This window comes from Odocoileus virginianus, chromosome 9 (assembly GCF_023699985.2).
Source record: "Odocoileus virginianus isolate 20LAN1187 ecotype Illinois chromosome 9, Ovbor_1.2, whole genome shotgun sequence".
NCBI classification, from domain to species: Eukaryota; Metazoa; Chordata; class Mammalia; order Artiodactyla; family Cervidae; genus Odocoileus; species Odocoileus virginianus.
Genome location: NC_069682.1, coordinates 65,148,960 through 65,176,907, shown reverse-complemented (window position 1 = coordinate 65,176,907; position 27,948 = coordinate 65,148,960). Strand labels below are relative to the sequence as shown.

The 27,948-nt window shown below is 45.7% G+C and overlaps 3 protein-coding genes, 1 non-coding gene and 1 pseudogene across 4 annotated transcripts in view; 2 read left to right on the top strand and 3 right to left on the bottom strand.

Annotated features, from left to right (window-relative positions):
• PLCG1 (phospholipase C gamma 1) overlaps nt 1-1,028 on the bottom strand; it is a 33,636-nt gene extending 32,608 nt beyond the window's left edge. The window contains exons 1-2 of the mRNA XM_020869708.2: nt 951-1,028; nt 157-490 (exon numbers count right to left, since the gene is read on the bottom strand). Coding sequence (XP_020725367.1) covers nt 157-373 — 217 coding nt within the window. The 5' untranslated portion in view covers nt 374-490; nt 951-1,028. The remainder of the gene's footprint in view (nt 1-156; nt 491-950) is intronic.
• LOC110122288 (translation initiation factor IF-2) lies at nt 372-27,948 on the top strand. The gene is made up of 9 exons (XM_070471824.1): nt 372-452; nt 542-1,240; nt 2,310-2,445; nt 3,176-3,239; nt 3,363-3,457; nt 4,881-4,976; nt 6,381-6,503; nt 9,931-10,027; nt 24,533-27,948. Exons 1-6 carry the CDS (start codon nt 372-374, stop codon nt 4,913-4,915), a joined length of 1,110 nt encoding a protein of 369 aa, XP_070327925.1. The 3' UTR covers nt 4,916-4,976; nt 6,381-6,503; nt 9,931-10,027; nt 24,533-27,948.
• LOC139036821 (U6 spliceosomal RNA) lies at nt 7,530-7,633 on the top strand. The gene has a single exon (XR_011489688.1). It is a non-coding gene; the product is annotated as a U6 spliceosomal RNA (small nuclear RNA).
• Nucleotides 11,115-27,948, bottom strand: part of TOP1 (DNA topoisomerase I) — an 85,266-nt gene continuing 68,432 nt past the window's right edge. Inside the window, exons 14-21 of the mRNA XM_020869731.2 lie at nt 21,120-21,263; nt 19,900-20,085; nt 18,818-18,886; nt 18,193-18,307; nt 17,099-17,226; nt 13,757-13,851; nt 13,386-13,535; nt 11,115-12,395 (exon numbers count right to left, since the gene is read on the bottom strand). Coding sequence (XP_020725390.1) covers nt 12,293-12,395; nt 13,386-13,535; nt 13,757-13,851; nt 17,099-17,226; nt 18,193-18,307; nt 18,818-18,886; nt 19,900-20,085; nt 21,120-21,263 — 990 coding nt within the window. The 3' untranslated portion in view covers nt 11,115-12,292. The remainder of the gene's footprint in view (nt 12,396-13,385; nt 13,536-13,756; nt 13,852-17,098; nt 17,227-18,192; nt 18,308-18,817; nt 18,887-19,899; nt 20,086-21,119; nt 21,264-27,948) is intronic.
• LOC139036826 (U6 spliceosomal RNA) lies at nt 20,559-20,658 on the bottom strand (annotated as a pseudogene).

Here is a 27,948-nt window from a genome sequence, read left to right as displayed (position 1 = left end):
CCGGGCCGAGGCGGGGGCGGGGCCCGAAAGTTTGCCGGAGTCTCTCCAGCGGCGGCCCTCGGGCGCGCGCGAGCCGGGGCGCAGACCCCGCGCCGCCCCAGCGCGCGCGCGCGGCGGGCCCGGGAAGCCGGGGGTGTGGGGAGGGGGCGCACTTACTGGCCCCTTCGATCTTGTCGGCGCCTCTGCTCCACGTGATCTGCCGCGTCTCCAGCTTGACCTGGAAGGTCTTCCGCTCGGGCCGCTGCGACTTCTTGGAGTAGAACAAAGTCATGACGGTGCCCACCTCGAGGCTGCGGCAGAGGTGCAGCACCTCGGCGTCCGAGGGCGCGCCGGGCCCGCAGCCGTTGGCGCAGGGGGACGCGGCGCCCGCCATGGCTCGGGTGCCGGGGGCGGTGGCGGCGGCGGCGGCGGCGGCGCAGGCCCGGCGAGAGCGAGCTGGCGGCGGCAGCGGCGCAGGCGGCGGGCGAGCGGACCCCGGCGGCGGCGGCTCCTGCGGGCGGAGACGGGGCGGGGCCTGAGCGGGGGCGGGGCGGCCCTGCAGGCCCCGCCCCAGCCCGCGCGCCGGGAACAAAGGCGCCCGCGCGCCCGTGGGGAGGACCCCCGCCCGCTGCGCCTGCGCCCCGCGACCCCCCGGGCAGGCCCGGCGTCGGGGCACGCGCGCGCGCGTCGCCTGCAATCCGCTAGCCGGGCCCTCGGCCCCACGGGGCCTCCTCGCACCGCCCGGGACACAGCCCGGCTGCCACGGCCGGCCCCGTCACGCGCGGCAACCTCGCGCCGGCCCGGCCGTCTGTCGCGCGCGCACAGGCCGGCTGCCCAGCCCACCGTCCCGCACAGGCCCTGCCGCGGCGACCCCTTCCGAAGTCCGCTCGCGGGGCGCCGCCCGCGCGGCCACCGGGAGGAGAAGTGCAGGCCCGAGGCGCCCTCCGGGGCCCGCCGGCCAAACCCGGTACCTGGGAGGGCTGCCCAGCGGAGGGAACCAGGCCAGGCCGGGCCGCCTCACACCGGCGGCGGCGGCGGCGGCGGCGGCGGCGGCGGAGGAGGCGGGTCCTCCGCGCGCCCTCTCCGGGGCGGGGCGGAGGCGGGGCCACCCGGTGATTGGTCGGCAGGCTCTGACGGACAGCCTGCCAGTCCCGCCTCTCCCCCCTCCCTTCCCCCGGCAGCCGGGGGCGGCCCCGCCGGCAGCGCCTGCGACCGTCGGACCCACGATCTTCCCGGCCCTGCGGCCGAAGTGGCCTCGCGGGTGTGTGTGTTGAGGGGGGCGGGCGGGGGGTTCCCGTTATTCGGAGTAGCCCACAGGCCTGAGCATCCCCTGCGAGCCCTGCAGTGGTCTTGGCCTGGCCGTACCCTCCGCACCCCCACGCCGCGAGTCTCCACGCGACTAGGACGCCGGCTCAGGCCCTGTGGCTCCGCACCATTGCTGCAGATGCTCTCCCAAGCTTTGGTTTTCCCGGGCCAACTCTGTCCTTGTTTTCCTCCTCCGTCTCTGGCCGCTGCCTTTTGACACCTCAGCAGCTTCTTTTCCTCCTGGGTAGGTCCTGAGTCAGTTCCCAAGGCGGCCTGACCCTTCCCTCGGCGTCACTGCCCCCCGCCAAATTCAAGCACCCGAGCGCCGAAACTGTATCCCACCCTGCATCCCGTTACCTGTTCCACGTACCACAAACATCTCACATCTCTCCTCAAATTGCTTCTCTCATGGTCTTCAGTTTCTCAGAACATGCCTCTGGTAAGGTGCTCGGGGCTAAAACCGTTGGAGACAGCCTTGGTTCCTCTCTCTCCCTCAACCCCGCAGCACTCCATCAAGTCCCATTCCCTCTGCCTTTCCATGTCTCCGCTTTGCCCACAACCTCAAGGCTCATCTTCTCTCTTCCAGACTGTTTACCTTCCTTGGTTTTGCCTGCGTGTATCCCCTATGCTCTAGTATTTTTTTTTTTTTTTTTTTAATTTGGCTGTACCGGGTCCTAGTTGCAGCATGCAGAATCTTTTAGTTGGGGGTTGCGGGATCTAGTTCCCTAACCAGGGATCGACCCAGGCCCCCTGTGTTGGGAGTGCAGTCTTAGTCATTGGACCACTAGAGAAGCCCCTACGCTCTGGTCTTCAAAATGAAATTAAATCTTCACTCCCTACCTCCAGGCTCAAATCATCCAGAATTCCCATGGCACACAAAATCCCCTACCTGGCCCAGCAGGTCCGGCATGGTCTGGCCCCTTTCTTTCCCACTTCATCTCTCACCACCTTCCTTTCATTCCATTCTCCAGGCACAAGGTCTTTTGGTGGTTATTCGATTAATTTGTACTCTTTGTGTTGTGCAGCCACTCCCTAGATGCACCCCGGGCAGTCTAATTGCCCCGTCACAGAACACCACCCAAACTAAAGACAACTTCAGTTACAGGAGAGCCTGTCTGATGTTGAGCCAGACAAAGCAGGACCACGTACTGCATTTCAGAGGTAAGAGGCCCAGCAGGGCACCCAGCTGATGCTAGAGAAAAATCCAAGGACTTCCCTGCTGGTTCAGTGGTTAAGATGCCATGCTTCCAATGCAGGAGGCACAGATTTGATCCCTGGTTCAGGGAACTGAGATCCCACATGCCATGTGCTGCTGTTGTTTAATCACTAAGTTGTGTCCAATTCTTTGCGACCCTCAAAAAATGATAAAGGAAAAAAAAATTAGGAAAAGACCCAGGCATCCAGGAATGTGTGAGTACGCATATAAGAGTATGTGCTCAGGCAGGCCACCCAGCTGGGTGATGACTAATGTCTGGGGACTGCCTTTGACTTGTCTTTCTGTAGTGGTAGCATGTGTATATGTGTTGATCCCCTCAAGTGCAGCCCCCAAGGAGCTGAGAATTCAGCCTGAAGTTGAGGCAGCCATTTGTGCTAATTGGCTGTGGTCACCCAAGGGGAGGTGGAGTGGCTGAGATGGACTGCCACCTAGTGACAGACTTTTAAAGTAGGAGGGAGGGAATGAAAGTTGACCCAGTGCCCGGCCCAGCATTACAAGGTTTGCAACATGTACTCACACCTGATCCTTATAATTACTCTAATCAGGGATTATTGTTCCCACTTTACTGATGAGAAGCAGATTCAGAGAAGTTCCGTGGCTCGCCCCAAGGCCACATAATTAACCAGTGAGGATTTGAATTCCTAAATCTGACACCATGCATCTTTTTCCTCGCAGGAGAGCCCCTGGCTTCCGTAGGTGCCAGTGGACAGTGGGCACATGGGCTGGCTACTCAGCAAGGGTGAGGGGAGGCCCTTGGCATGGCTGGCCCTGGCCACAGGAGGCGTGAGTGCAGAAGTTGAGCGCTCACAGTGTGTGGCTTGGGCTTGCTGGGGCTTGATGTCCTGCTCGTCCCTGTCTGCAGACTGGAGCTTCCCTGTGCTCAGTGCCGGTGCCAGGAGTCGGGAGAACAAGAGAAACTCGGCACTAGGCCCCCAGGAATTCACAGATTTAAGACAGGTGAGCACTCTGTTGTGTAGGGACAGTTGTGATGGAGGAAGAAAACAGAGAGCTGTGAGCTAAAACATTAGGGAGACCTACTTCAGATTGAGTAGACAAGGAAGACCTCTTCCTTTTCTGCGGGACTCAGCAGAGGCTGGAAGGATGTGAGGAGATGGCTGGCTGTATTATTAGAGGTGGGTTGGAGGAAAGTCCTTTCTAGACAAGGTGACAGCATATACAAAGGCCCTGAGGCCAGAAAGAGCTTAGTTAAGTCTAGGAATGGGAAGAAGGCTAGAATTTACTGAGAGGGAGCACGGAGTAGGGGGGAGTGGGGGTGTTGGTGAGGCCAGGAAGACAGGTGGGGGGCTGGCTGGGCCCCTCTCTGCTCATCTGATCTTATCCATTTTCCCAGGAGGCCTCCTAAGTGCTGTTGCCCTCATACTTGGTGGGCAGTGATGCTTTTTAGAAATCTCCATTTCTCCATTTTCTGAGAGCTTCCCGACATATAGCCCCGGCTTCCTGGCTTCTGCTTTTTGCCTCTGGGGCTGGGTCTCCAGGGGCTCCAGCAATCCCCGCCAACAGGAGCTCATGTTTTCAGCCTGCTGCCAGGCCCTCAATCAGGAAACAGGGCCCCATTTCCTCCTGGGACTTCTGAGCCAGCATCCCAGGCCTCAGGTGCCTGCCTCCACCCAAGGGGACTCAGGAAAAGCAGGGTGAGCCGAGGGTGTGACCAGTATGGGCTTCCCCCAGCGCAGCATATATATATGGGGACGTGGGTGTTACTGGCAGTGCCTGCAGCTGCGCTGGCTGGGAGGCGCAGCCCAGCACCCACACCAGGCACACGCCCATGACATCACCCAGGCTCGCCTCGCTCGAGCCTATTTCTGTCAACACTCATGCTTCAGCATGCTCTGGCGACACCAGTACCTGTGCCTGGAGTGGGAGGAGGTGGAGTCCCACCCAGCCCGGCTGCCCCTCTGGCTCTGTGGGCCTGACCCATGGGTGTTTACTTACCAAACACTTAGAGCATCACTTGACATATAGTAAGCCCCGTAGAACTGCTTTACCCCCAGTGACTCATTTACTTTTCATGACAGCCTTGAGATAAGTACTTTTATTTATTTTTTTGAACAACTTATTTATTTATGGCTGGGCTGGGTCTTCACTGTTGCATGTGAACTTTCTCTACTTGCAGAGAGCAGGAGCTACTCTCTAGCTGCGGTGCGCAGGCTTCTCATCGCGGTGGCTTCTCTCATTGTCCTCACGGGGCTCTAGGGCTCATGCTCAGTAGGTGCAGTGCACAGGCCTAGTTGCCCCGCGGCATGGGGAATCTTCCTGGACCGGGGAGTGAACCCGCGTTCCCTGCATTGGCAGGCGGGTTCTTAACCACTAGACCACCGCGGAAGTCCGAGATAAGTACTCTATTATCCTCATTTTACAGAAGGAAAAACTGAGGCCCAGAGACGTTTAAGCTAAGAGGCGGCAGAAATGGGATTCAGTCCCATCCAGAGTCCACATCACATTGCCTTCCACCTAGGTATGAATATTTCACTATTTTCTTTCCCTGTAATACCCATACCTGATGTGTTTTCTATTTTTAGTTGTTTGGTTACATCTTGTTCCAGGTTGGGTTCTTTGGGAAGCCTCTGTGACAGAGGTTAGTGTGCAAGGTGTTTTTTCAGGACACGTCCTTGGGATCAGCACTGTGGAAGGGAGGGAAGAAAATGGGAGGGGGCACTGGGAGAAGTTGAGCTATGATGCAGGTCTGGTGGCAGCCTCAGCCTGCACCCAGGGAGCTCTGCTGCAGTCCCTCCACCAGGCACTGAACGTGGCCTGTCCTGGGCCAAGCACAGCCTCAGATGTCTGCAACCACGGTGGTCTTAGGGGGCTGATGGTCTCCTAGCAACAAGTGCTCCCTCAAAGGGGAATCTGAGTGGCACATCCCTCTGCCCGCCACAGGTGTCTTCTTTCTCAGTCTTAAGTACTCTGAGCATTTCCTAAGAAATCAAAAATATGGTACCATAAAAATGGGATATGCTATAATCTAAAGGAGGAATGTAATTCGGTGAATATGGGTTAGCACAGCTGCGGTGATTGAAAATCAAATGTGATTGAAAATCAAATTGAGCTTCCTGGTATCCAAAGCAGAAACTTTGTATTCTGATAACTGATTCCTTGGGGGAGAAAGATTTTCCTAAGGTTAAATGATAAGGGAAGTTTCTCAAGGGGACACTTACTTGATTGAAATAGTAGAGAATGTTCTCCGCAGATTAACAGCAAATCCCGACCCAGTTTTCATTCTTCCCTGTAATGACCTTGAGTGACTATAGAAGGTATAAAAAGTAAAGCGCAGGCAGCTCCTATCACAGTTGAAGGTAGGCAGATTTATATACTTGCAGCATCCAATTTAATCCACATATGAAACTTTATTCCTCTTCTTTAAACTTTTCTTTAATTTTTACTTAGTAGTATTTTATGTTAGGTGGCTGACCAGCCCTTCTCATGGGTTTGAGTCAGCCAGCCTGCACCTGGTGCTTAGTAAGCACTCGCCTTGGTGCACCTTGAACTCCATCCCTCAACCTGTCGTCTTGGCTGTTAAGCTTTGGTCCCCAGTATCCATCCATGGCTCCACCTTAGTCATCGGGCCTCATACTTCTTAGGTCTCATCCTCCTGCACACCCGCGATGTACTCGCAGCCCCTCGAGAGCCTCGTGTTTTCTGTCACTCGAGGGGAAACCAGGCTAGGACTCTGCTCTCTGCAGACCCTGCTTCTCCTCTACTGATCGCCCCTCTTGTGGGACCCAGATGTTGAGGCAGGAGAGCTGGACTCCAGGGACACTGTGCCTCTCTACAGGCAGAGAAGGGGAGCACCCTTGCTAGCTGCTGTGGCCCAGGCCAGGTCAGACCCACTATTTTTCTACCTTTTCTGCCCTTCTTCCAGCACACGTTCCTGATGCCACCCCTGTAGCAGTGAGACAGCAGAAGGAATCGGACCAAGTTCCCACTCCAGGAGGGGAGAGAGAAATGCAAGCAGACGTTTGTCAGCAGAAGACATTTCAGTGTGGTAAGGGCCCCTGGAGCACTGGGGAGGGGCAGCTGACCTTATTAGACCTGCCCGTGGCTGTGGACACAGAGTCAAGTGAGGTATTCTGCTCCAGATACAAGACGGTCAATCACTTGTTTTCAAATTAAGGTCACCACAGGTGTTTTGTGGCCATTTTTGCAACTACAGCAGAAAACTTAAAATTATGTTATATTTGTTTTTAGCTGCACTGGGTCGTTCTTTGCTGCATCAGGCTTTCTCTTGTTGCGGAGAATGGGGACTACTCTTTGTTGTGGTATGAGGGCCTCTCATGACAGCGTAAATATTTTTAGGGATGCATGGTTCAGATGTCCACATATGGCAGTTTATTTAGTTACATAGTTTACACGTATTTAAAGTCGCATATTATTTTAAATAATATTAATTTATGAGTATTGATTTTTTTCCCACACTAGCCTTTTCAGTAATTATGTTCAAACTTTTTTGAAGTTAGTTAGTTATGGCTACACCGGGCCTTCACATCTGCCTGCGGGCTTCCTCTCCCTGGCGGTGAGCGGGAGCTACACTCTAGTTGCGGTGCGAGGGCTTCTCATCGCTGTGGCTTCTCTGACTGTGGAGCACAGGCTCTAGGGCGTGTGGGCTCAGTGGTTGTGGCCCTGTAGCATGTGGAATCTTCCCAGACCAGGGATTGAACCCATGTCCCCTGCGTGGGCTGGCGGACTCTCAACCACTGGATCACCAGGGAATTTGCTGTTACAAACTCTTTACATGAATTTTTAACTTCTATATAGTTGTCACCATAAGAGCCCACTTTTTGAGCCATCTAATGTAAGTTCTGAAAGTGCATCATCTTTCTCAATTGGGAAAGAGCACTTATGAAAAATCAGCTTTATTGAGGAATACCCTACAGAAAATTCACCCATTTTAAGTGTAAAGTTTGGAAATCTTGGACAAATGTATACCCTCCTGTAACCTCCACCCAGTTAAGACATAGGACATTTCCATCACCCCAAGCAGTGTTCTGGGTGCCTTTTAAGAGTCCGTCTCATGCTCAGCTTGGCAACACAAACAGTAAAATTGGAGCAATACAGAGATTAGCATGGCCCCCACACAAGGATGACATGCAAATTCGTGAAGCGTTCCATATTTTTAAAAAAAAAAGTCAATCTCCCCTGCCCCCAGCGGGCAACCACAAAGTCTACTTTCTGTCACTACAGGTTAGTTTTGCCTGGTCTAAAATTTCATATAAGTAGAATCACAGAGTGTGTACCCTTGGGTCTGTGTTCAGTATAATGTTTTTGAGATTGATCCATGTTGCTGCAGAGAAAATACTTTTTGAATCAGTATGTGATACTGTCAACTGGAAGTTTTAACCTAAGCATGATTACTTTTCTGTTTAACATTAAATAGCTTTTTTTTTCATTTCTTCTGTAGATACATATCAATGATTGACATAATCCCCACTTACACTGTGTTGCTTTAAAAATATTACAGAAACTTTAAAATGTATATAAATGGAGACAGGATAGCTGATGTACCCATCAGCCAGTTTAATTATGAACTCTTGGCCACTCTTGTTTCATGTCAAACTCGATACACTAACCCATTCCATATAATTTCGACACTAATTTTAGCTCTATAATGTTATCTATAAATATTTCAGTGTTTTTCTAAAAGACTCTTTAAAAACATATATACATAACTGCAGTGCCATTTTCAAACCTGAAAAAAATCAACACCGTATTGCTATTTAAAGTCATCTTGAAGAAACCTGTTCAAATGCAGTGCTTGGGATTGTGAGAAATAATTGCCCAGCCTGTGGTAAATTTCTTTGCTTCCTTGTTTACTGGTTTTGTCAGGGGACTACTTACAATCATCCAAAACTAGCTTGACTGAGGTCATTTCAGGATAATGCGTTTTCTCCAAAAAGTGTTTTTTGGTTCAAAACAAGTTGAGAGAACAACCCATTTTATGGGGGATTTTGTAAAGACTGAAATGTAAGTAAAACTCCTCAGAAAAAAAAAAAAATTTTTTTTTCTTCAGTGTTCTATGGAGGAAATACCTGATTCGATGTATGTGGTATTTAGAAGGTGTTATCAGAATTGGTGATTTACTGGATATGAGAGAAAGGTGTGAAGGATGATGTCTGCCCTCGGTTCCAGCTGGGAGACAGAGTAGATGGTGGTGCCTTTCCCTGAGATGCGAAACCAAGGCCAGTGGGCTGGTCGTGGTAGGTCCCAAACACAGTTCTCGAGCCCGTGGACATCCCTGCCAAGGTGTAGCTGCCAGTGTGTGTCTGGATCTCAGGAGAGGGGTCTAGGCTAGAGGTAGGGATGTGGGGCTCGTCACGTTCAAGCGTGAATGAAATCAGCCATGCTGAGAAGGGAACCGCAGCCGCTAAGGACCTGATCGAGGCGGTAACAGAAGCCACAGCCTGAGATGGAGGGATAAAATCAGGAGAGGGTGGCACCGTGGAGACCAGCGAGGGGTGCTTTAAGGGAATGATGCCATTGATGTGTGATGTCCAGGAAAGACAAACCTATAGAGAGGGTAGATTCATGGGGGCTGGAGGTTGGAATGGGGATTAACTGTCCCTGGCATGAGGCATCTTACCGAGGGGATGAAGTGCTAAAACTGATGCACGCTGATGGCTGTACCACTCAGTGGTTACTAGAAGTCACCGTATACTGGAAATGGGTGGATTTTATGACACGTGAAGTATCACTAGTGATTTTTGAAGTGTCTGGTGCCACTGCAAGTTTGAGATGAGGAAGCAGAGCCTGGTTAGTGGTTTGGTCGCTCATTCCTGGGTGACTGTGGTCAGAGTGGAAGGGGGTACTGGAAGCAAGATGGGGCAGAAGCTAGTAGCAGTGGGTGGGGGAGTGACCGGGTGGTAGGGGTGACTCATTCCAGGTGCTTGTTTGTGAAATAGAGAGAGGGAGGGGGTGGTGGCTGAAAAGGGCTGGGAGTTGTGGGTTTTTATTTTTTTTCTTCATTAAAAAAAAAAAAATGTCACAGAGGCCTGAGGTAGACTTGACAGGGAGAAGAGACAGGACCTGCTGACAGGATGTGGGGGGTGGCGGTGAGGGAGGAAGGGGCCAAGCAAGCACCAGCTTTCTGGCTGGGGCGGCACATGGAAGCAGTCTCCCTCTGCCCACAACTGGACCCCAGCCTCACGCAAGGGCCTAACAGGAGAGGGTGGGGCAGAGCCTGCACATCCGACCTAAGGGCTGGAAGTGGGAGGAGGGAACCTACCTGCCAGATGACTAGGAAGCCGGGGGGGGGGGGGGTGGGGGGGGGGGTGGGGGGGGGGTGGGTGGTGGTCCTCCTGACTTCATGCTTGGGCATCCTTTGAGGCCCTGCATGCCTGGCCCTCACCTCTGTCTAGCCTCTTCCCTCGTCGCAGTGGTCAGGTCAGCTTCCCGCATTCTCTGGCTTGCTCTCCCAGGCCTGCTGCGGCTGCCCAGAAGTCCTTCACAGCTGTTCTTGACCAGCATCTAGTTGCTCTGCACCTGCCCTCAGAAGAACGGTCCTTGCCAGAAAAGGTAGGCACAGGTTTCTGCTCATCAGTTAAATGTGCCCGCAGGGCCTCCTATCCTGTTCTCACTGGTGGCCCAAGGCTGTCCCCTGGCTGTGACAGGTGCTGCTCAAGTGCATTGATAGGGCTCATGGACAAGCCTCTCTGTTGCTGTTCCTTACGTCCCATGGTATAGCTTCCCCAGAACCACTGAACTCAAAATACTTGGCTTCGGTCTCTTGCTCCAAAGCAATAGTGGCTCCGTACCCTCCTTTATTCCCTGGGGTGAATGCTGCCTCCCTCACTGGCTGATGAAATAAAAGGCTGCCAAGGACCCTTCAGGATTCTCTGCAGTTGGCCCAGCCCCAGCCTGCAAGTTCAGAGACCATCAGGGAGATGGCTATCCTCCCAGAATATACCCTTAGCTGGCAGGCTAGAGGACTTAGGGCTAGCTAAATGATCGGTTCTGACCACTCTGGCCTTCCTGTTAGCTGTTCCTTTTGACCAGGAGACTTAATCTTTCAACTTCATCGCAGACTTAGCTATAACCTAGGATAAATGGAGGAACAATTTTTGTAGGGATCCTGACTGACTCGGGTACTAGAGCACTGAGAAGTGGTTCTAGACTGCTCCCTCTCTGTCAGAAGGATCTCTCTGTCTGGAGAGAGCTTCTGGGATTCCGTGTTTTAACTGGCTTAGTATCCTTAATTCCCGCCATCCTGACAGTAACTTAGCCACGTAAGTAGGCCCAAAGAAGCTCCCCACTGCTTCTCACCAGCACACACAGAAGTGTTCTAAAATCAGCTTCCCGAATACACTTGTTCCACTTTGCTCAATAAACCTACCCTAGGCTCCAAATATAGTTCTTGCACCCAACCTGTTGTAGCTTTTCTGTACCCGCCCTCACTTCCTGGGCCTGCCTTCTAAGGATGTGGACTTTGGCTCCCTCCCCTTCAGCCCACACCCACAGTGGCAAGACAGATGCAGCCCCAGCTCCTGGGGCGGGAGGCAGCCTTGCAGCCAGGAGCAGGCAGACCACATCCCACACCAAGGCCCGGCCCTGGAGCCCTACTCTGGCCCGGGGCCCTGGGCTAACAGAGAGGCAGACACCAAGGTTCCGTTAAGTTGTAGGAATTTATTTTAAATAACCTACAGTTGATTAAAAGGGAATTCATGATAAAAATAGAAGATACTTGAGGAAAGATGTGGGAAATGGACTCTGCACACACGCTAAACTAACAATGCCTCTAAAACTAATGATTATAGCAAAAAATGTCTTCACATTAAAATTCTGCTTTTTATGTGTTTTTTTTCTCCATTTTTTACACAATTACAAAAGAAAAAATAAAAGCCCTAAAATCTTGATTATTTTTCCTTTTTTTTTTTGGACCAAATACTCATTTTCCTCTAAATTTTTTACCTGTGGAACTTTTATACAATAAAATCTTTCAAGTGAAAGACTGGGGTTTTAAATGAAAAAGACGGGTATCTGAAAGGGCATAGAGAATGCTCAGAACAAAGGATGATGGGAAAATGGTTTCAGTCACTGATTATTTATTATCCTTAGACTCGCTCACCCCTCATCCCTCCCCAGCCCCAATCTACACGATCTTTAAGATCAAGAAAAAGGTTTAAATATTTTAAAATAATTAAAAAGAAATAAAAATTCACATTTAAAAAGGAACACTCAAGTCAGGAAATATTTTCCCATCATGCTTTTCTGTGAACAGGTGTCTGAACCAAAACACTGCCGATGTCACGACTGCTTCAAGTTTAATGAAAATTGATTCCCATGACAATAGATAGTGACAACTCTAACAGGTGCGTTGGGTTTTTGTTCTACTTAATTTTAAATTCCTGAAATGGCGGAGAGGGGAGTTTAGGAATTCATTTCTATTAAAATATAGAAGTTATTGCAAAACCCTAACTGTAAAAACGCACCAATATAATCGGACTTCGTATACAGTAGCTAAGAGAATCCAAATGTTTCAGTGAAACAGTGAATTTGCCTGGCAGAACTCTTGACAAATTCCCATCCACTTGACCCCTTGAAAATAAAAACAAAATTCAAAACAAATCATACAGCTAGAATTTTGATATCTGAAATATTTTTAAATAAGTTGTCCATAGGACAACTGGCTCAGCTCTCCCTTATAATATCTCTTCTCAAAGATGTTGGTTAAGACTTGCTGCCTCTCTCCCTCGGGTGTGAGGGCAAGCGAGGCTCACAGTTTATCCATCTTTCCCAAACCACACTGTTCCTTTCCACAGAACTCTTGCCCCTCACGACTGGCTAGAACTCGTAGTCCTCGTCAGCCATGTCGATGGCCCAGGCAAACTTCTCCCGCTGGGTTTTGTTGTAAATTTTCTCAATGGGGACCCCCCACTTCTTGCACCTGCAAATAAGGGAGAGAGAAGGGGGTTAGTGTGTCTCAGGAGACATGGGTCAGACCCAGTTTGGGGCCTGGATGTGCCACCTTCTGCTCCATCTGGTGAGAAGGAGAATTAATAAGGTACCAGACGTGTCCTTAGGGCTTTGTGTGCTTGACTCACTGAACTCCGACATTCTAAAGTAGGTATGACTGCAGGTGTATAAATGAAAAAGGTACAGATGAAAAACTAAGAGAAGTTAGGTGATTTGGTTTCATTCTCATGCAGCTAGTGATCATGGAGCTGAAAAGTGAATCCAAGCACGTTGGCTTCAGAGTCCATGCTCTTCATCATTATACTCTATCGCCTCTCAAGCCAACCAAACCTCCAGCACCAAACAGGACATAAAAGAAAGGGGACAAGAGCTGGCTGGAACCCCTGGCCCACAGGGGATGGCTGCTCCTCTTAAGCCCACAAACTAATAGTTCAAGTTAACTAATAAGCATCTTCCAAAAGAAGTCATTTATTTTGGATGTTATTTTATTGGGGGGGGGGGGGGTTAACAGGGAAACAAGTAAACAATGGTGCAAACTCTTTGCATAGGTTGCTCAGATCTGTATTCTCATTTTTTGTTTTTCTTTTCTCCTTATTTGTACCTTTTTTCCTTCACTTATTAAAATTTTTTTTTTATTGAGAAGTTAAAGTGTAGGTAGATGGGCTCATTTTAATTTTTTCCTTCAATAAGGACTAAGAGTCTCCATCCTTGTCCTAAAGTTCCACTAGGGGTGGGGACCATACCTGCCTTAGCAGACAAAATAAACACTCCAAAGTGGTACAGCAGTATTGACCATTTCAGACCATCCAGGATGTCCCAATGCATTTGCAGTGTGCACGGCAGAAGACAGGGCTCTTACGTGTGCAATGCAGGAACTGCGTGTGAGAGCTGACAACGCTCTTGGAACCCCATCACCCTTCCCAAGTCAGCAGGTGGCCTTCAAGAAGGGCGTGGTGCTTACCAAGCCACAGTGATCCTTGGGTCCAAATAATTGAGTTTAGAGGTTCCCAAAGCAATCTGTTTATTCTCCTCTCGGTCTGTGGCCTGAACTTCAAGCTTCATGAGCTGCTCCTCCAATCTCTGGACAGCCTTCTTCTTCGACTCTACAACCCTAGAAGAAAGGAAGTCATCAGGAACTGGGCCTGGCCTCTGGACGGGAGCACCGTATCCCCACATTGCCACCCAGGGGCAGTAAAAGCAGAGAAGCCACAGGCCCAGACATTTCTAGAAGACGTCACTCAGAAACCGTAGGAAAGCTAGGACCTCTGGTTGACGCTGGGACGCTTTTTCTCTCTCACCCAACCCCAGCTTTGCATCACACCAGGCACATACTTCTTGGTCTTTGCATCCTTCAGGACTTTAGCATCAGCCTTAGCACTTTTCAGGTCTCTCCGGGCATCTGCTAGCTGTTCCTTCTTCGCATCAATCTGGGTAGGGAAGAACAACAGTAAGATTTAGGAATGAAATAAGTCCAGAAAGAAAACAGGGCTCCTCAAGATGTCTCCACCAAGTAAGCTGGCCTGGTGGTTTTGTCTCATTAAAACACCCAGGGGTGGCTCCAGGAAGGCATACAGTAGATATGCAGCAGGCGCTGATTCCAGTGCTACTTGACCATTTATATGCTTCAGTCACCCTTGAAGAAATGAAGGTTTTATGGCAATGACTTCAGTTCAGTCGCTCAGTTGTGTCCGACTCTGCGATTCCATGAATCGCAGCACTCCAGGCCTCCCTGTCCATCATCAACTCCTGGAGTTTACTCAAACTCATGTCCGTCGAGTAGGTGATGCCATCCAGCCATCTCATCCTCTGTCGTTCCCTTCTCCTACTGCCCCCAATGAGTCAACTCTTCGCATGAGGTGGCCAAAATATTGGAGTTTCAGCTTCAGCGTCAGTCCTTCCAATGAACACCCAGGACTGATCTCCTTCAGGATGGACTGGTTGGATCTCCTTGCAGTCCAAGGGACTCTCAAGAGTCTTCTCCAGCACCACAGTTCAAAAGCATCAATTTTTCAGCGCTGAGCTTTTTTCACAGTCCAACTCTCACATCTATACTGGCAATGACTTGGGGACCCATTAATCCAGAAACTCAGGGAAAGAACCCACTGGGACTGGGAGTGTAGGTGCTAATCTTTCAACCAGAGAACACTTTGGTTTTAGATACTGGGAAGAGGATGAAGGTGAGAGCTGTTTATCAAATGGATCCTGTGCCAGGTTGTCACCTCCATCTCAAAAATCCTGCAGGAGATACTGTTTATGAAGCTGAGACAAGAGTCCTTACGTCTACTGAGCTCAGCTCATTCCTCGGATTCTACCAGCACTCTGAGAAGAGCTGCTAATGCACTGAAGAGAATACCCAAGGGACTAGAAAATGGCAATTAAAAGGTACCCAGGAAGCCAAACCACTCAGCCTCGTCTGTTCCAAGCCAATACATGGCGTGGCCTGGCTTTGGCGTTCTGTTTTTAAAAGGTGAGAAAACTGAGACAGGAAGGAAATTCAAACAGTTATCATTCAAAGCAGATTTGAAAACTTTTTAGCTATGGAGCTCTTTCTCTAAATGAAATCTCCTGGGGCCCCAGTCTTTAAAAGAAGAGAAAAGGACAGTCCAGCCTCTCTCTCTTGACAGCACCGGTTTTAAGCCCTCAATTCCTGCTTAAGGACAGCAGCCGGCAGCACCGTGGGGCTGGGGTCGCAGAGTGGTGAGCTCACAGCTGGGGCAGGAGAACCCCGACCTGCTATCACCCTGCTAACCCCCAAGGTCAAGGGACCCTCTCCAGAATAAATACATGCCTGACTCTGATACACTTGGCTGTTGCTCTCAGCCTGGCATTGTCTGTTATATTTACACACACAGCCCAAGACTGGAAACAGAGGCCATCATTGTGAGAGAATTATTAAATGCATTTTACTACGAATGGCTTACTTCCAACATCTATGTTGTGGCAAAGTCAAACTGTAGGAACTGACTACACAAAAGCGTCACAGACACCACTAGCCAGATTCTTCTTAAGCTAGAAATGCAACAAACCACAATCTTTTAACCATTTCTGTGAATACTAAATTGGCAGGCTATGCCGAATTCTTGCAGAGCATTAAAGACCCCATTGATTCACTGGGCGAACGGGGGTGTGTGTCTGTGGGCACACAGGAGAGGGTTCCTGGGCTTAGAGGGCTCGCCTGGCAGGCAGCCCGGGCTGCCCAGCAGTGGCTCCAGAGAGAGACCGACAAAAGGCCTCCTCATGCTCCAGGGATGGGCCTCCTGAATTAGGTAAACAACACCTGAACAGTCATGCTTTTATTTCTGGCTTGAGATGATAGCATGAGAAGAGTAAATGGTACCACATGACCACTGTTAACAGAGCTGCAAGGATGGGCGGTCTGGACAGGCTCTCTGCCTGCCAGTCACATGGTCCAAGGATCTGAGACATCTGTGGACACATTCTTATGTACTGTGGATGTCTGCACTTCTTCAGGAAAGCCAGGTGGCATGTGAAGCATGAACTGCAGGTTGTATGTGTCTTTTGACCCATATGTACCACACCTGGGTACTTATCTGGAAGAAATTTCAACAGAAGGAAAACACCCTGGGCCTGGAAACATGTATGCAGCCTCACTCTACAGCAGTAGTTTATGAACTCCAGCTGTCCAGGTATAGTATTTGGTGAACACAGATGGAAAAAGAAGCAATCTGTAGTTTAATTAACCCCTACCTAAAACTCATCACTTCTTCAGTTATGAATGTGGGCAACTAAACATAGTATTATCAGTAATACTTATGACTTTATTACCAATAGATGGTATGTGTATTTTCATATTGTAATTGTTGCAGAAAAGTATCATTTTTATTCATTACTACCTTGACAGTTACAATTATTAGACCCACCTATTAGTAAAACCACATAAATTACTATATCAGACTTTTGCATAAATATATTTCAAGATAATTGGTTTACTTTGTAACCTATGTATCTACTTTGTAGTGAAACAGCTACAAATTCTTATGGTGGGTTAATACATTAGAATGGATTAGTTATGTACCCATGGCTAACACAGAAATGATCATCATCAAATGCTAAGTGCCTTGCAGCTTAAAAGCTCAGTACCAGGCGGACTTGGAGGAAGGAGAGAGGAACAGCATCTTGTTGTTTGCATGTCAATCTCTCCCTCTAGGGCAGCAGCTCTGGCACAAAGCCAGTATTCAACAGATGTTTGGTGATGAGCTATATAAAAATATGATTCATGTGGAATGTGTAAAACTAAAAATAGTTGTGCTAGGATTAGGGGAAATTAAATATCATTGTCTCATCATCCTTTCAATTTAAAACAATCTAATTTGGAAACAGTTGTATTTCTGGGCTGTGGAAAGGAGTTGTGAAGACTATCTTTGTACCCATTACCCTCATGTAGAAGGACAATAGCTAGCAGCATCTCAAAGAGGCTACGTTAAGTTTAGCTTTTCAACGGGAGTACTCACTGGACAATGAATACCCGATAGTCAGTGTCTCGACCAGGAGTAACTACCATCTTATTTCCATGTGTCTCTAGCATGAACCTTTCTTCCAGAACAGACCAGGACTGGCCACCTGCCAGCGCAGCCCAGAGAGTGGAGTGTAAATAGCCATAGCAGACATGGTTCTTTTGATTTTGCTACCCCCCACCATCCAGATCCAAAATACCTTAGACTGCAAGTTCATCATGGACTTCTCAAAGGTTTTTGGTGGAGCCCTCTGATGGTTACAAAGAATTGCAACAGCTCGGTTGGCACGGTTATAAGACAGTATCTTTGCGGGGATGTTCTCGTCAGCTGGGAAGAAAGAAAAATGGTGATGAAGAGTCAACTTGTGTAACAAGAGAGCACACAGTACGCCTTCCCCAGCACCCCATCCTCAGGGTTTACTGGGCCTCATCTCGCTCAGATGATCACTTCAGGCTCCCCCCACCAAGGCACAAGGTCAAAATCTGAGCGTCAACAGCATCACCTGCTTTCCCCAGTGCTCACCTCCCCTGTCTAACCGCCCAAAACAGCACGGAACTGGGACAAATAGCCTAGAGAGGAGGGTGAAATGAAGGGTCCATAGTTGTACATTTTCAAAACACAAGGCACTGTATCCAGAAAGGAAAATGTGTCACCTGAGAAATGTTCTCACTTGTGTCATGTAGCATTCTTTACCACACCCTAAAATACTGACCCTCAACACACCCACTTTTGGCTTTTTGAACACCATTTTCTAATACCATTTGACACATTTCTAGAGGACAGTGGAAACTCATTAGAATTAAGACTCCAGAGGAAAAAAGCTTGCAGATCTTGGTGACACTTTCAGCAGCCAGTTTTTAGGAAAATACTATCTACTCTTAAAAGGGGGATAAAAAGAAACCTCAGGGAAAGGATCTGCTCCTATGCTGTTTTAGTAACCATGACAACCTTACTCTCTCCAATTTAATAGAACACTGCAGCACTTTATCTTCATTTGGTGAGCTCTTAAATAACATAGATACAATACACAAAATACAGGCACTTTCAGAGCAGACAGAAAGCGCCTGTCAGCATTCCTTAAAGGCTTATCTAGAAGAATAGGATTGGGGGAAGACAGAACTGATCTGTTTATCCATCTAATAAGCCTTAGCCCTCTATTTGCAGTGTGGAGGGGAAAAGTTTCCAGTCACAATATTAATATGGAAAAGTGGAACAGATCTAGGACTCAGCACACTAAGGACAGTGGACATCAGCAGTAAGGCTGTGGTCCCTGTCTGGCCAGGCAGTACTTACGAGCTGTGAGTTCCTTTAGCTGCTGCTGTAGCGTGATGGAGGCATTGTATGTACGGAACACCTTGGCTGTCAAGCCCTCCATGAGATCCTGAAGATGTTTATTTAGAATACCAGTCTGGAGGATACAAAGCAACAAAAAGGATGAGATTTAGGTAGAAGCCATACCATCCAGGCCCTCCTGGCAAGCTCCAGGACATTTATGCAATTACAAGTTTACTGTCCTGCCAGTGGGAAGTTAGGAAAAGGCAGAATTCCAGAATACAGAGTTACATGTACCTCCCTAAGAAACACTTTGATCTTAAGCAGACCAATAAAGCATATGTATCCTTCCCTATTAAGATCTTCCCCAGTAAGATTTCAGGGACAGGTGTGGGGTCTCTAGCAGTGGTGACCGAGCTTCCAGCCAACGCTATGCAGAAGCCAGAGAAGGATAGAAGGCAGGGTTCACCCACCCCATCCCAGGGCTCTGGCCATGGATCTGTGTGTGCCTGAGGAAGGGAGGGTATACAGGTGCCCCGGGACAGGCTAAGGGCAAAGCCCCAGTCACTCCCGGCAGCCCTCTTCTTCAGCGGCTTGGGAGCCTCTGGCTGGGCCCCTCTTCAACCCGGTGGGCTTCGTCACTCACATTGAGTCTATCAAAAAGATCATCCTCAGGCTGTTTGTTTTCCATAAACAGTTGTAAATTCTTAAAAACCTAGAAGAAATAAGCAGAGCCTAATTATTACCTTTACTTTGAAAATAATTACAACATAAAGCTTGCAAAAAAAGAAAAAGCCCACAAAGCAAAAAAACAGTAACAACAAAACCAAATCCATATCCTTTACTGAGATTCACCTACCATTAGTATTTTACCTCATTTCCGATTTGTGCAGTGTACATGTACACTCATTTCCTTTCTACATCTATATGTGTATATGCACAATTATTTGTTCAGAGCCATTTCTGGGTACTTACATAATTATGCCCTTTACCCTTGAGTATTTCAGTGTACTTCCTAAGAACAGAGATATTTTCTTATATACACACAGAACTTCTCAGCTTTGTCAATTAGACAGACACATTTTTATCCAATCTTGTTCATATTCCTATTTTGTCAGTTGACCCACTGATGTTCCTCACCTCCCCAGTATGGAATCCAACCTAAACTCAGATATTACATTAATTGTCAGATTTCTTTAGCTTCATTTAATCTGGAACATTTCTGCAGCTAGCAAGACCCAGTTACTGATGAAACATCAGACTGCTGAAGGGCTGGCCTGCCGGGGGACTGCACTTTGTCGGGCCAAGCACAGTCCTTCTGGGGCCATGGCACTGCAGCACCTGCTGTAGCTCTGGACTGAGAGCCAGAGACGCAAGGGCTACCTTTTTGCTGAGTCAGGAGCTGGGGCAAAGCTGAACAAAGCTACTAAAGTGACAAATCTGAAATACAACCAAGAGATACTGAAGTGTTATATCATTAAAACAACACAATGGGATAAACATGATGTGCAACTTGTGGTGAGGGCCAACTCTTCACAGCATGGTCTGTAGCACAGGGTAGGGGTAAAGGGCAGGCACTCAAAGGAGGTACACAGGACACCAATCAGGACCTCTTCACTCCTTCAAACCATTTTTCCTAGTGTTCAGCAAAACACAGAGCGCAGGAAAAGCACTCAACAAGTAATGAAAGCAAAAGCAGGCCAGGGAGCTCAGGCCACAGTAACTCACTCGTTTCTCAACGGGGACTTTGTTATAGTATCTGATTGAGTCCTTTCCCAGGAAGTCAAACTCCACCACGTATTCCTGACCATCCAACTCTGGGTGCAGATTGATGTGCTCCACACGAAGCGAGCAGCAACCCACAGTGTCCGCTGTTTCTCCTTCCTCCTTCTCATTGCCTGCTCGCAGAGCAAGCTGTCCAGGGAGGAGACGGGGGGAGGGTGTGCGGGGAGAAGATAAGCACGAATGAAGAAACTTCGATATCATATGCTGTCTAGGAAACCCAAATCAGAAGCCTCCCAAGTCTCTTTGGGGCCAGGGCATCAGTCTGCAAGGCCCAGGAATTCCGGATCTGCACTGCTGCTTCTTTCCTTATCAAATACAGTGTGGGAAGAGAATCAAGGGCTACTAAACTTGCCCAGAAAACTACATGTCTCTTCACTCTGTCCTCTCGAATGGGGAAGGAAGAAAGAAGATATTTAAAACTGTGGGCAATCAGACTCAAAAAGCTAATCTCTGAATTTTTCTTAATTTTTAATTCAGAACTTGTGTTAAATATAAACAGTGCTAAAACTAAGGGAAAACATGAAACCTTTTTTTCCTGAAAGAGTGCGAGAAACTGATCTCCAAAGCACTGTCTTCCAAACTGTAGTTAGGATACATTGGCGATCATTTAACTAATTTTCATGAATTTGTGGGTCATCCTTACATAGGGGCCATGCTAATCTCTGTATCACTCCAATTTTACTCTGTACTGCCGAAGCAAGCACTATTTAACCAGTTTTAAGGATTATAACCATCCTTTTAAAAAATAAGGAACAGAGGAAAATCTATCAGAATTCGCTGCTCGTAGAAAGGCTGAGCATTGTTTTATGAGACATTTGTTTCAGTTATACACAAACACATGTTGGGCTGTGATGTAAAATATTTTGGGGGGTGGCACATGGTCAAAGAGTTTGAAAATGTCAGTCTTTCTGGCACATTCAGACTCATGAAAGTCCTTCTACTAGACAGACTGGAGACAGCAGCAGTCAGTCTGCCCCTCAACACCTGTCCCTCCACTTCTCCCTTCCTTAGTAGGCTAGAGCCTGGGTGAGCAGGAAGCCAGATGATTGGGCTGTCACTGCCTCTCCAGCAGTACTTAAAGCACAGGGCCTGGAGGAATACATGCCTCCTCCATCTTCATGAAGGTGAACATGGTAGGCAGTCTGACTGGAAGATGCCCTCACCTTATCGATGAAGTACAGGGCTACAGCTCTCTGCCGGACTTTCATCTCTTTGGACTTCCAGTCTTCCCGATACTGGTTCCGGATCTTGTCCACACACTTCTTCAGCCTCCGAGCAGTCTCATATTTCTGCCAGTCTTTCTCACCCTGCAAAGACCCAGACCGAAGGGGGTATTGCTTAGGGATAGTGGAGTAAAGACAGACACTGAATATCCAAGTTCAGAGCTCTGAACCAAAGAGAAGGAACCTGAGCTTCAGTTAAGCAATGCATTTACCAGGTGACAACTCACACTGTCCCATTTCCCTGACCGGCAGAACTGGCTCCCATCTGATTGCTAAGAAAGCCTCTGGCTTTCATTTTGTGAAATGTTTTATGTTCTTAAGAAAAGCCCACATGATATGTCCCCCAAATTAACTTTTGTCAATACAAAGGGTATAAACATCCCTATTTCCACGTCAGCATCACAGTCTTGCTGTGATTCTGTGACCCAAGAGCAGTTTTCTGTTAGGACTAAACTTCATTAAATTCAAGAAAATCCTTCACAGTTTGATGGAACTGTCAAGGAATCAGAACCAAAGATTACAGCTTATAATTACTAAGGAACACAATGACTTCCAGGAGCAGCTACAATTATTCACCATTTTCTAACTTCCGCATTTAAAAGTATTCTTGATGAGACTGAGAGAAATTGTTACTGTGAGGATGGGTTTTTTTTTTTTTTTAACATTAGAGCTTTTAGTGGCAGGTTTAAAAACTGGTTCTAAAGCTAATGTAAGGTTTTTAAAAGGGTGTGAAAAGACAATCTAATCAACAGTGAGGAAAGATTTCTGTAACCTTGTTAAATGGAAAAAGTCACAAGTAAGGACTGATGCTAATGTCAAGTGAGAAAGGAAAGGGGAAAAAAAAAGAAAAGAAAATTGGAGAAATCCAAAACGGCCAGGGATTATCACAAGGCCAGAAACAGACTGCATGACATGGACACGGATAGAATTTAGGAACTCAAGAATCTCTGTTCTTAATTCCTCCAGCCCACAACCGAAGAGAGCTACAGTGATTTCTACCTATGACACAGACATATGGTCTCTGAGGCCCAAGAACTGTGGTCAAGGCATCTGGCCTTCTGAGCATGCAGGAGTATGGGACACACAAAGCAAGAAATGTCTGCTACTTTTAGTTCCAAACATTCACAAATGAAAGCTTACCCAGATATGCTAATGATTCATCAGCACCCTCCCCCAACTGTGTGTGGTATAGTGCTGTGTGCTTGTTTGGCTACAAAACAAGCGATTCCTTAACTACCTGTTGTTGTGGGTGGGTGATTTAGTGGTTAAGTGATACAGGAGAAATATACAAGTTCTATATACTGACAATGGGAAGCTGAAAATCTCTCTCTGGTTCTTCTTTGACACTGAAGAGGGCAAATAAGAAAAAGCTATGACAGAAGCTTTGCTCTTGTAAGTGATAAATCTCAAGACAGTAACGAATCTCCCTCACAACCCTTCTTACATACACGAAAGGCTCATCTGCAACAGCACAGTCTCCAGTTTAGAAGCAGGCTCTTTCCCATCATTCTGATGCACACAGGCCTACCAAAACCTGAGTCTGTGTCTTCACTTGCCCATTCCTTAGTCACACCACTGAAGCAAAGTTTACAAACCTAACAAATCAGTCATTCACAGGCCATAAACACCAGACCAACTTTTCTTCACAGGTTGGCTAGGCTCCTAGCACAGGGATCCAAGATTCTCTCAAATAAGGATAGAGAGATGGGAGTGATGGGAGAAGCCACCCGACTGAGCTCAACTGAACTGAACTAGGTCTAACAGGAGAAGGCTGGCTTCTAGGAAGTATGCTTATCCCTGCAGTGTTCAGCTTCCCTGAATAGAATTCAGAGAGTGAATGGCAATCTGAACCCCAAACACACGTAATTTAAACAAAAGACAATAAACTGGCCCTAGGTATTATACCATGTTTAAAAATAAAACCTAACCAGCCTTCCGTACATGTCCATTCTTAAATATATTGGTCTTATTATTGATTTATAGAGTTCTTTATAGATTCAAATCCTTTTCAGATATAGGTAGTATTTTTTCTTTTAATACTTCCTTTCAATCTCTCACTCTAAATCTTCTAAAAAGTTTATGTTACACATTTTTACGTATACAGTTAGATCAGTTTTGACAATCCATAATCCATGTAACCTACACCCCATCAAGTTAAGAGAATATTTCTGTCAATCCAGAAAGTTCCCTCATATGTGTATATATGGTATATTCTATGATGACCCCTAATGTGTCTGACTACACTATACTGTCTTTATTCTGACGATGGACTCCTGGGATGTTTCCGATTTTGGACTCGCATAAATATAGCATTATGAACATTGCTGTACAGTCTTTGTGGACATATGCTTTCATTTTATTTGCAGCAGAAATACCTAGAACTGGCAATAGTAGCTTATTGTGGCTTAAATCTGCATTCCACTGATAGTGATGATAAGTAGTACTCTTTCATGTGCTTTTTTATTGGCCATTCCTCTGTCTTCTAAAGCATCCAACTTTTGCTCTTTCATTATGAGGATGTTTATTTTTATTATTGAATGATACGAATTCTCTGTATATCCAGAATATAAGCCTTTTGTCAGCTATACATGTTGCAAATATTTTCTCCCTGTTACCTGTATATTTGTTTTCTTAGTAGTGTCCTTTGTTGAACAGAAGTTTTTAAATGAAGTTCACTGTTTCAACTGTTTATTGTTTATTCTGTGTCCAAGAAATCTACTCCAAGGTCATGAAGATGTTCTTCCATGACATCATCTAGAAGCTTTAATGCTCTAGCTCTTTTACGCTTTAAAATTTAGAACTATATACTAAAAAGTCAGGTTCAGAATGTAATTTTTTAAAATAAGCACGTCTTATTTTCGCCTTCTAATAAAACTCACCAAAATCAGAGCTTCCCAAGACTAGAAAGTTTTATAAAGGCATTTTTCTTCAATCCAGCCTGTAATCCCCAGATGGTTACATTTAAAAGGTTGTAGACACATACATCTTTGAAACCCCAGAATTATAGGTTCTGAAGAGAAAAAGCAGAGATGTGTATTTGGCACTGAGAATATTTTAATATGACTGAATGCAATGTGATAGCAACAGTGATCCTGAAGGTTACTATACTTCATTTACAAGTAAAATTATGAACTTTATTTGTAAAGTTAAAACTGGTTTGAGGAGCCTTAATTTTACTAAGGCTGACTTCCTCAGTTTATAAGACCAGATAATGCTTGGCAGAGGTTGGACTTAGTGGCTGACCTACTATAAGCAGTCCTTTTGTAACCTCTATATCCATGGTTTATCTGGGATCAGAGAGTTTTGTTGAAAACACAGGTTCCAGAGAGCTATCATTTCCCCTGTCATTTCAGATTCTATGGGCACCAAGTACAGAGTGGAAGAAGAAAGGAATGGAAACACTTGCAAGAAGATGTCTGTTTAATGGAAATCCTGGGAGAAAAAGCAGAACAAACCAAGACGAGCACACACAGATGTGAATGAGCTCAGGACAATCTTATCAGTAGCTGGACTGTGCGTTACTGTGACTCTCAAAAGTCTTGATCCTTTCAATGACCTGTGAGACTGGAAGTACTGTAACCCTGGTTATGACTGCAAGTAGACCAATCCAAGTTTCTAGAAAGTGGCAAAGGCAGGATACATCAGAGGGACACACTTCAGCTCTGCTTTTTACCCTTCACAAACCAAAAATTTTCAATTATCAAAAATCCGTAAGTCACATCATACTTGAGTTAAATTCCTTGATGGAGCAGAGATGGAGTGGAAAGATCTAGCAATATTACATGGGAGAAGTGAATGAACAAAATATAGATACAAAAACAAGCAAGCAATCTTAGGAGAAATCTCAGGAGGCTGAGCAGAAAGGTGTGCCCCATGATGGTAGCCTCCTATAAACTGGACCCAAAGTCTTCCATGAAGTAAAACCACCAATTACCACCCTTTACCCTCTTTGACAAAAATGTACTCTTTATAGACCTCTGGGTCAGATCAGGTCAATGAATTCATGCTTTAATCACCACTTTCCTCCAAACACATAGCAATGGAAGTGCTTCATGCAAAAAGGGGCCTTATCGTTTTATACGCAACCTGAAGCCAGGGGTTGTGTCAACTTGGGCTGAGCTGGGCTAGATGCCCTCTAAGACAGGAGTGAGCAGAGAAGTACAGAGCAAAGGGAATGATACAAAACCAAAAACTACTTCCCAGTCAAAAGGGCTTACAAACTAATTCCAAAATACATGAGGAAATGGGTTAGAAGAACTATCAACAAAAATAATTAGTACATGAATTCACTTTGGGTAACATTTTTAAAGAACAAAGACTTTCAGGAGAAAAAAAAAATCTACTAAAAAAGGACTCCAAAAGTGATAAAATAAGCACATGCCTTAAATGAAATGAAATCAAATAAATTTGAAATAAAAATAATTAGAAATCCTGAAAAAATATAATTGAAGCAAATTACAGGAGGGGTAAATTTTAGATTAGATATAATTAAATAGAGAATTAGTGAGTAGAAGTAAGTCCCTGAAAAAAAAAAAAAGTAAGTCCTTGAGAACTTTCCCCAAATGAAGATCAGACCTAAAGAGATAAAAGAAATAAAATGCAAAGGAATGGTCTAGAAACTGTGGAAGATATGATGGCTCAGAGTTTTCTAAAATAAATAAAGTCCTAGGATTGACAGTCTAGTCTGAGTATCTTTAAAAATATATCTGTACTTAAAAAAAAAAAAATATATATATATATATATACACACACACACACACATATATATATATATGTATAGGAAATAAGTAAAAATTTGTCTCTATTTATAGGTCACTTAACTGTCTATATAGAAACTCCAGAAGACACAGACATTTTTAGAATAAGAGTTCAGCAAAGTTGCTAGATAGAAGATCAATATTAAAAAAATCAACAGCATTACTACTCCAGTAATAACAAACAAAAATGTAGTAATGACAAATACTTGAAATTCAATAGCACAAGAAACTATAAGCCCTCTTAGAAAAGATTTTAAACATGTGTAAAACCTCTATAGAAAAAATTAGGACATAATATTGAAGGATATATTCAAAGACATGAATTAATGGAGAGGCATGTAACAGGTTCATGGATGGGAAGATTCAATAAACTAATGTCAATATTTCACCCCTGTTAATCTATAATTTCAGGACTTCCCTGGTGGTCCATTGCTAACTCTGTGCTCAGAATGCAGGGGGTCCTGGGTTTGATCCTTGGTGAGGGAACTAGATCCCGCATGTTGCACCTAAGAGTTCACATGCCTCAACTAAAGATCCAGCGTGCTGCAACTAAGACCCAGTGAAGCCAAATAAATAAAGTACATATTTTTAAAAAAATCTGTAGTTTCAGTGCAATCCTATAAAAAAAAAATCTCAATAGCCTTCATTAGAACTTAACAAATTTATCTCAAAATTAATGTGAAAAAGCAGAGAGCAAAGAAAAGTTTAAGAATGAGGCAAAGAAAACTTGTCCATACTCAATAGTAAGGCTTCATAAAGCTACATTATGTCAGACAGTGTGCTACTGATAAAGAAACAGACAAACAGGACAGAGAGCCCAGAAACAATATGACATACATGTAGAAATGTGATATATGAGAGAGGGGAAAACACAACTAACTTGTTCTGGGGCAACAGGTTACGCATTAGGAAAAAATATATTGGATCTCAACCTCAAACCATATACAGAAATACATTCTAATGGATCATAGATTCAAACGTCTTCTAAAGAATAAAATTTTAGAAACGATGACAGAGATATGGAAAAAAGAGAAACTTGAGCACAATGTTGGGAAGATGGTGGTGAGGTAAACTGGTTCCAGTACTTTAGGGAACAATCTGGAAATATCTAATAAAGAATCTTTAAAGGAAATTTTCATCTATATACACAAGGAAAATGTGTTTATTCCAGCACTATATTAGGAAATGACTATAAACTCAAATTAAATGTTTGTTGACAAGAGAACAGATGACTTTTTATAAAATAGAATACTATGTAGCAAATAAAAATGGGTAAATTAGAAATATGTATCAAGATAATAAACTCTCAAAACCAAAGGGTGGTGAGATAAGTTGCAAAATGATCTCAATAAATATCTAATTTTAAATCAAACCTCTTAAAACAGTACTACATGGTGTTCATGGACACATAATGTAGTAAAAATACACAAGGATGAAAACATTAAATTCATTTCAGTATTCTCCAGGGAAAGAGATAAATGTTACCTAGTGAGCTTCAGCTATGTTTATCACAATACTTTTTAATATAAATATAATTTTATAATTATAAAATCTAGAGTGTATGTACATACACTCTAGAAGCCCTGATATGAATACATTCTTGAGGGGATAGAAAAATGTTTTTCACCTAGCATATAAGGTTTTCTTGTTGGAGACTCTTCTTTGGAGATTCTGGTTTAATTAGCTCAGAGCGGACAGGGACATCAGTATTTTATTTGGGAAGCCATTTTTTTTTTTTAAGGCTCTCCCTGTGATTCTTTTTTTTTTAATTTGATACATTTATTTCACAATATAATAGCCACAGTAGTGATAGCTAACACCTCTGTCACAACACGTAACTGTAATTTTTTTCTAGAATCACAATACTTTTTATGAAATGAAGCAATTGAAGAAATAGGACATGATGTTAAGGTTTGACACGGGCAGATGGGGGGACGCTATATGAATGATTATTGTAACTATTTTTGTATGTTGGAAACATTTCATTGAAAATAAAATACTTATTGCTTGTA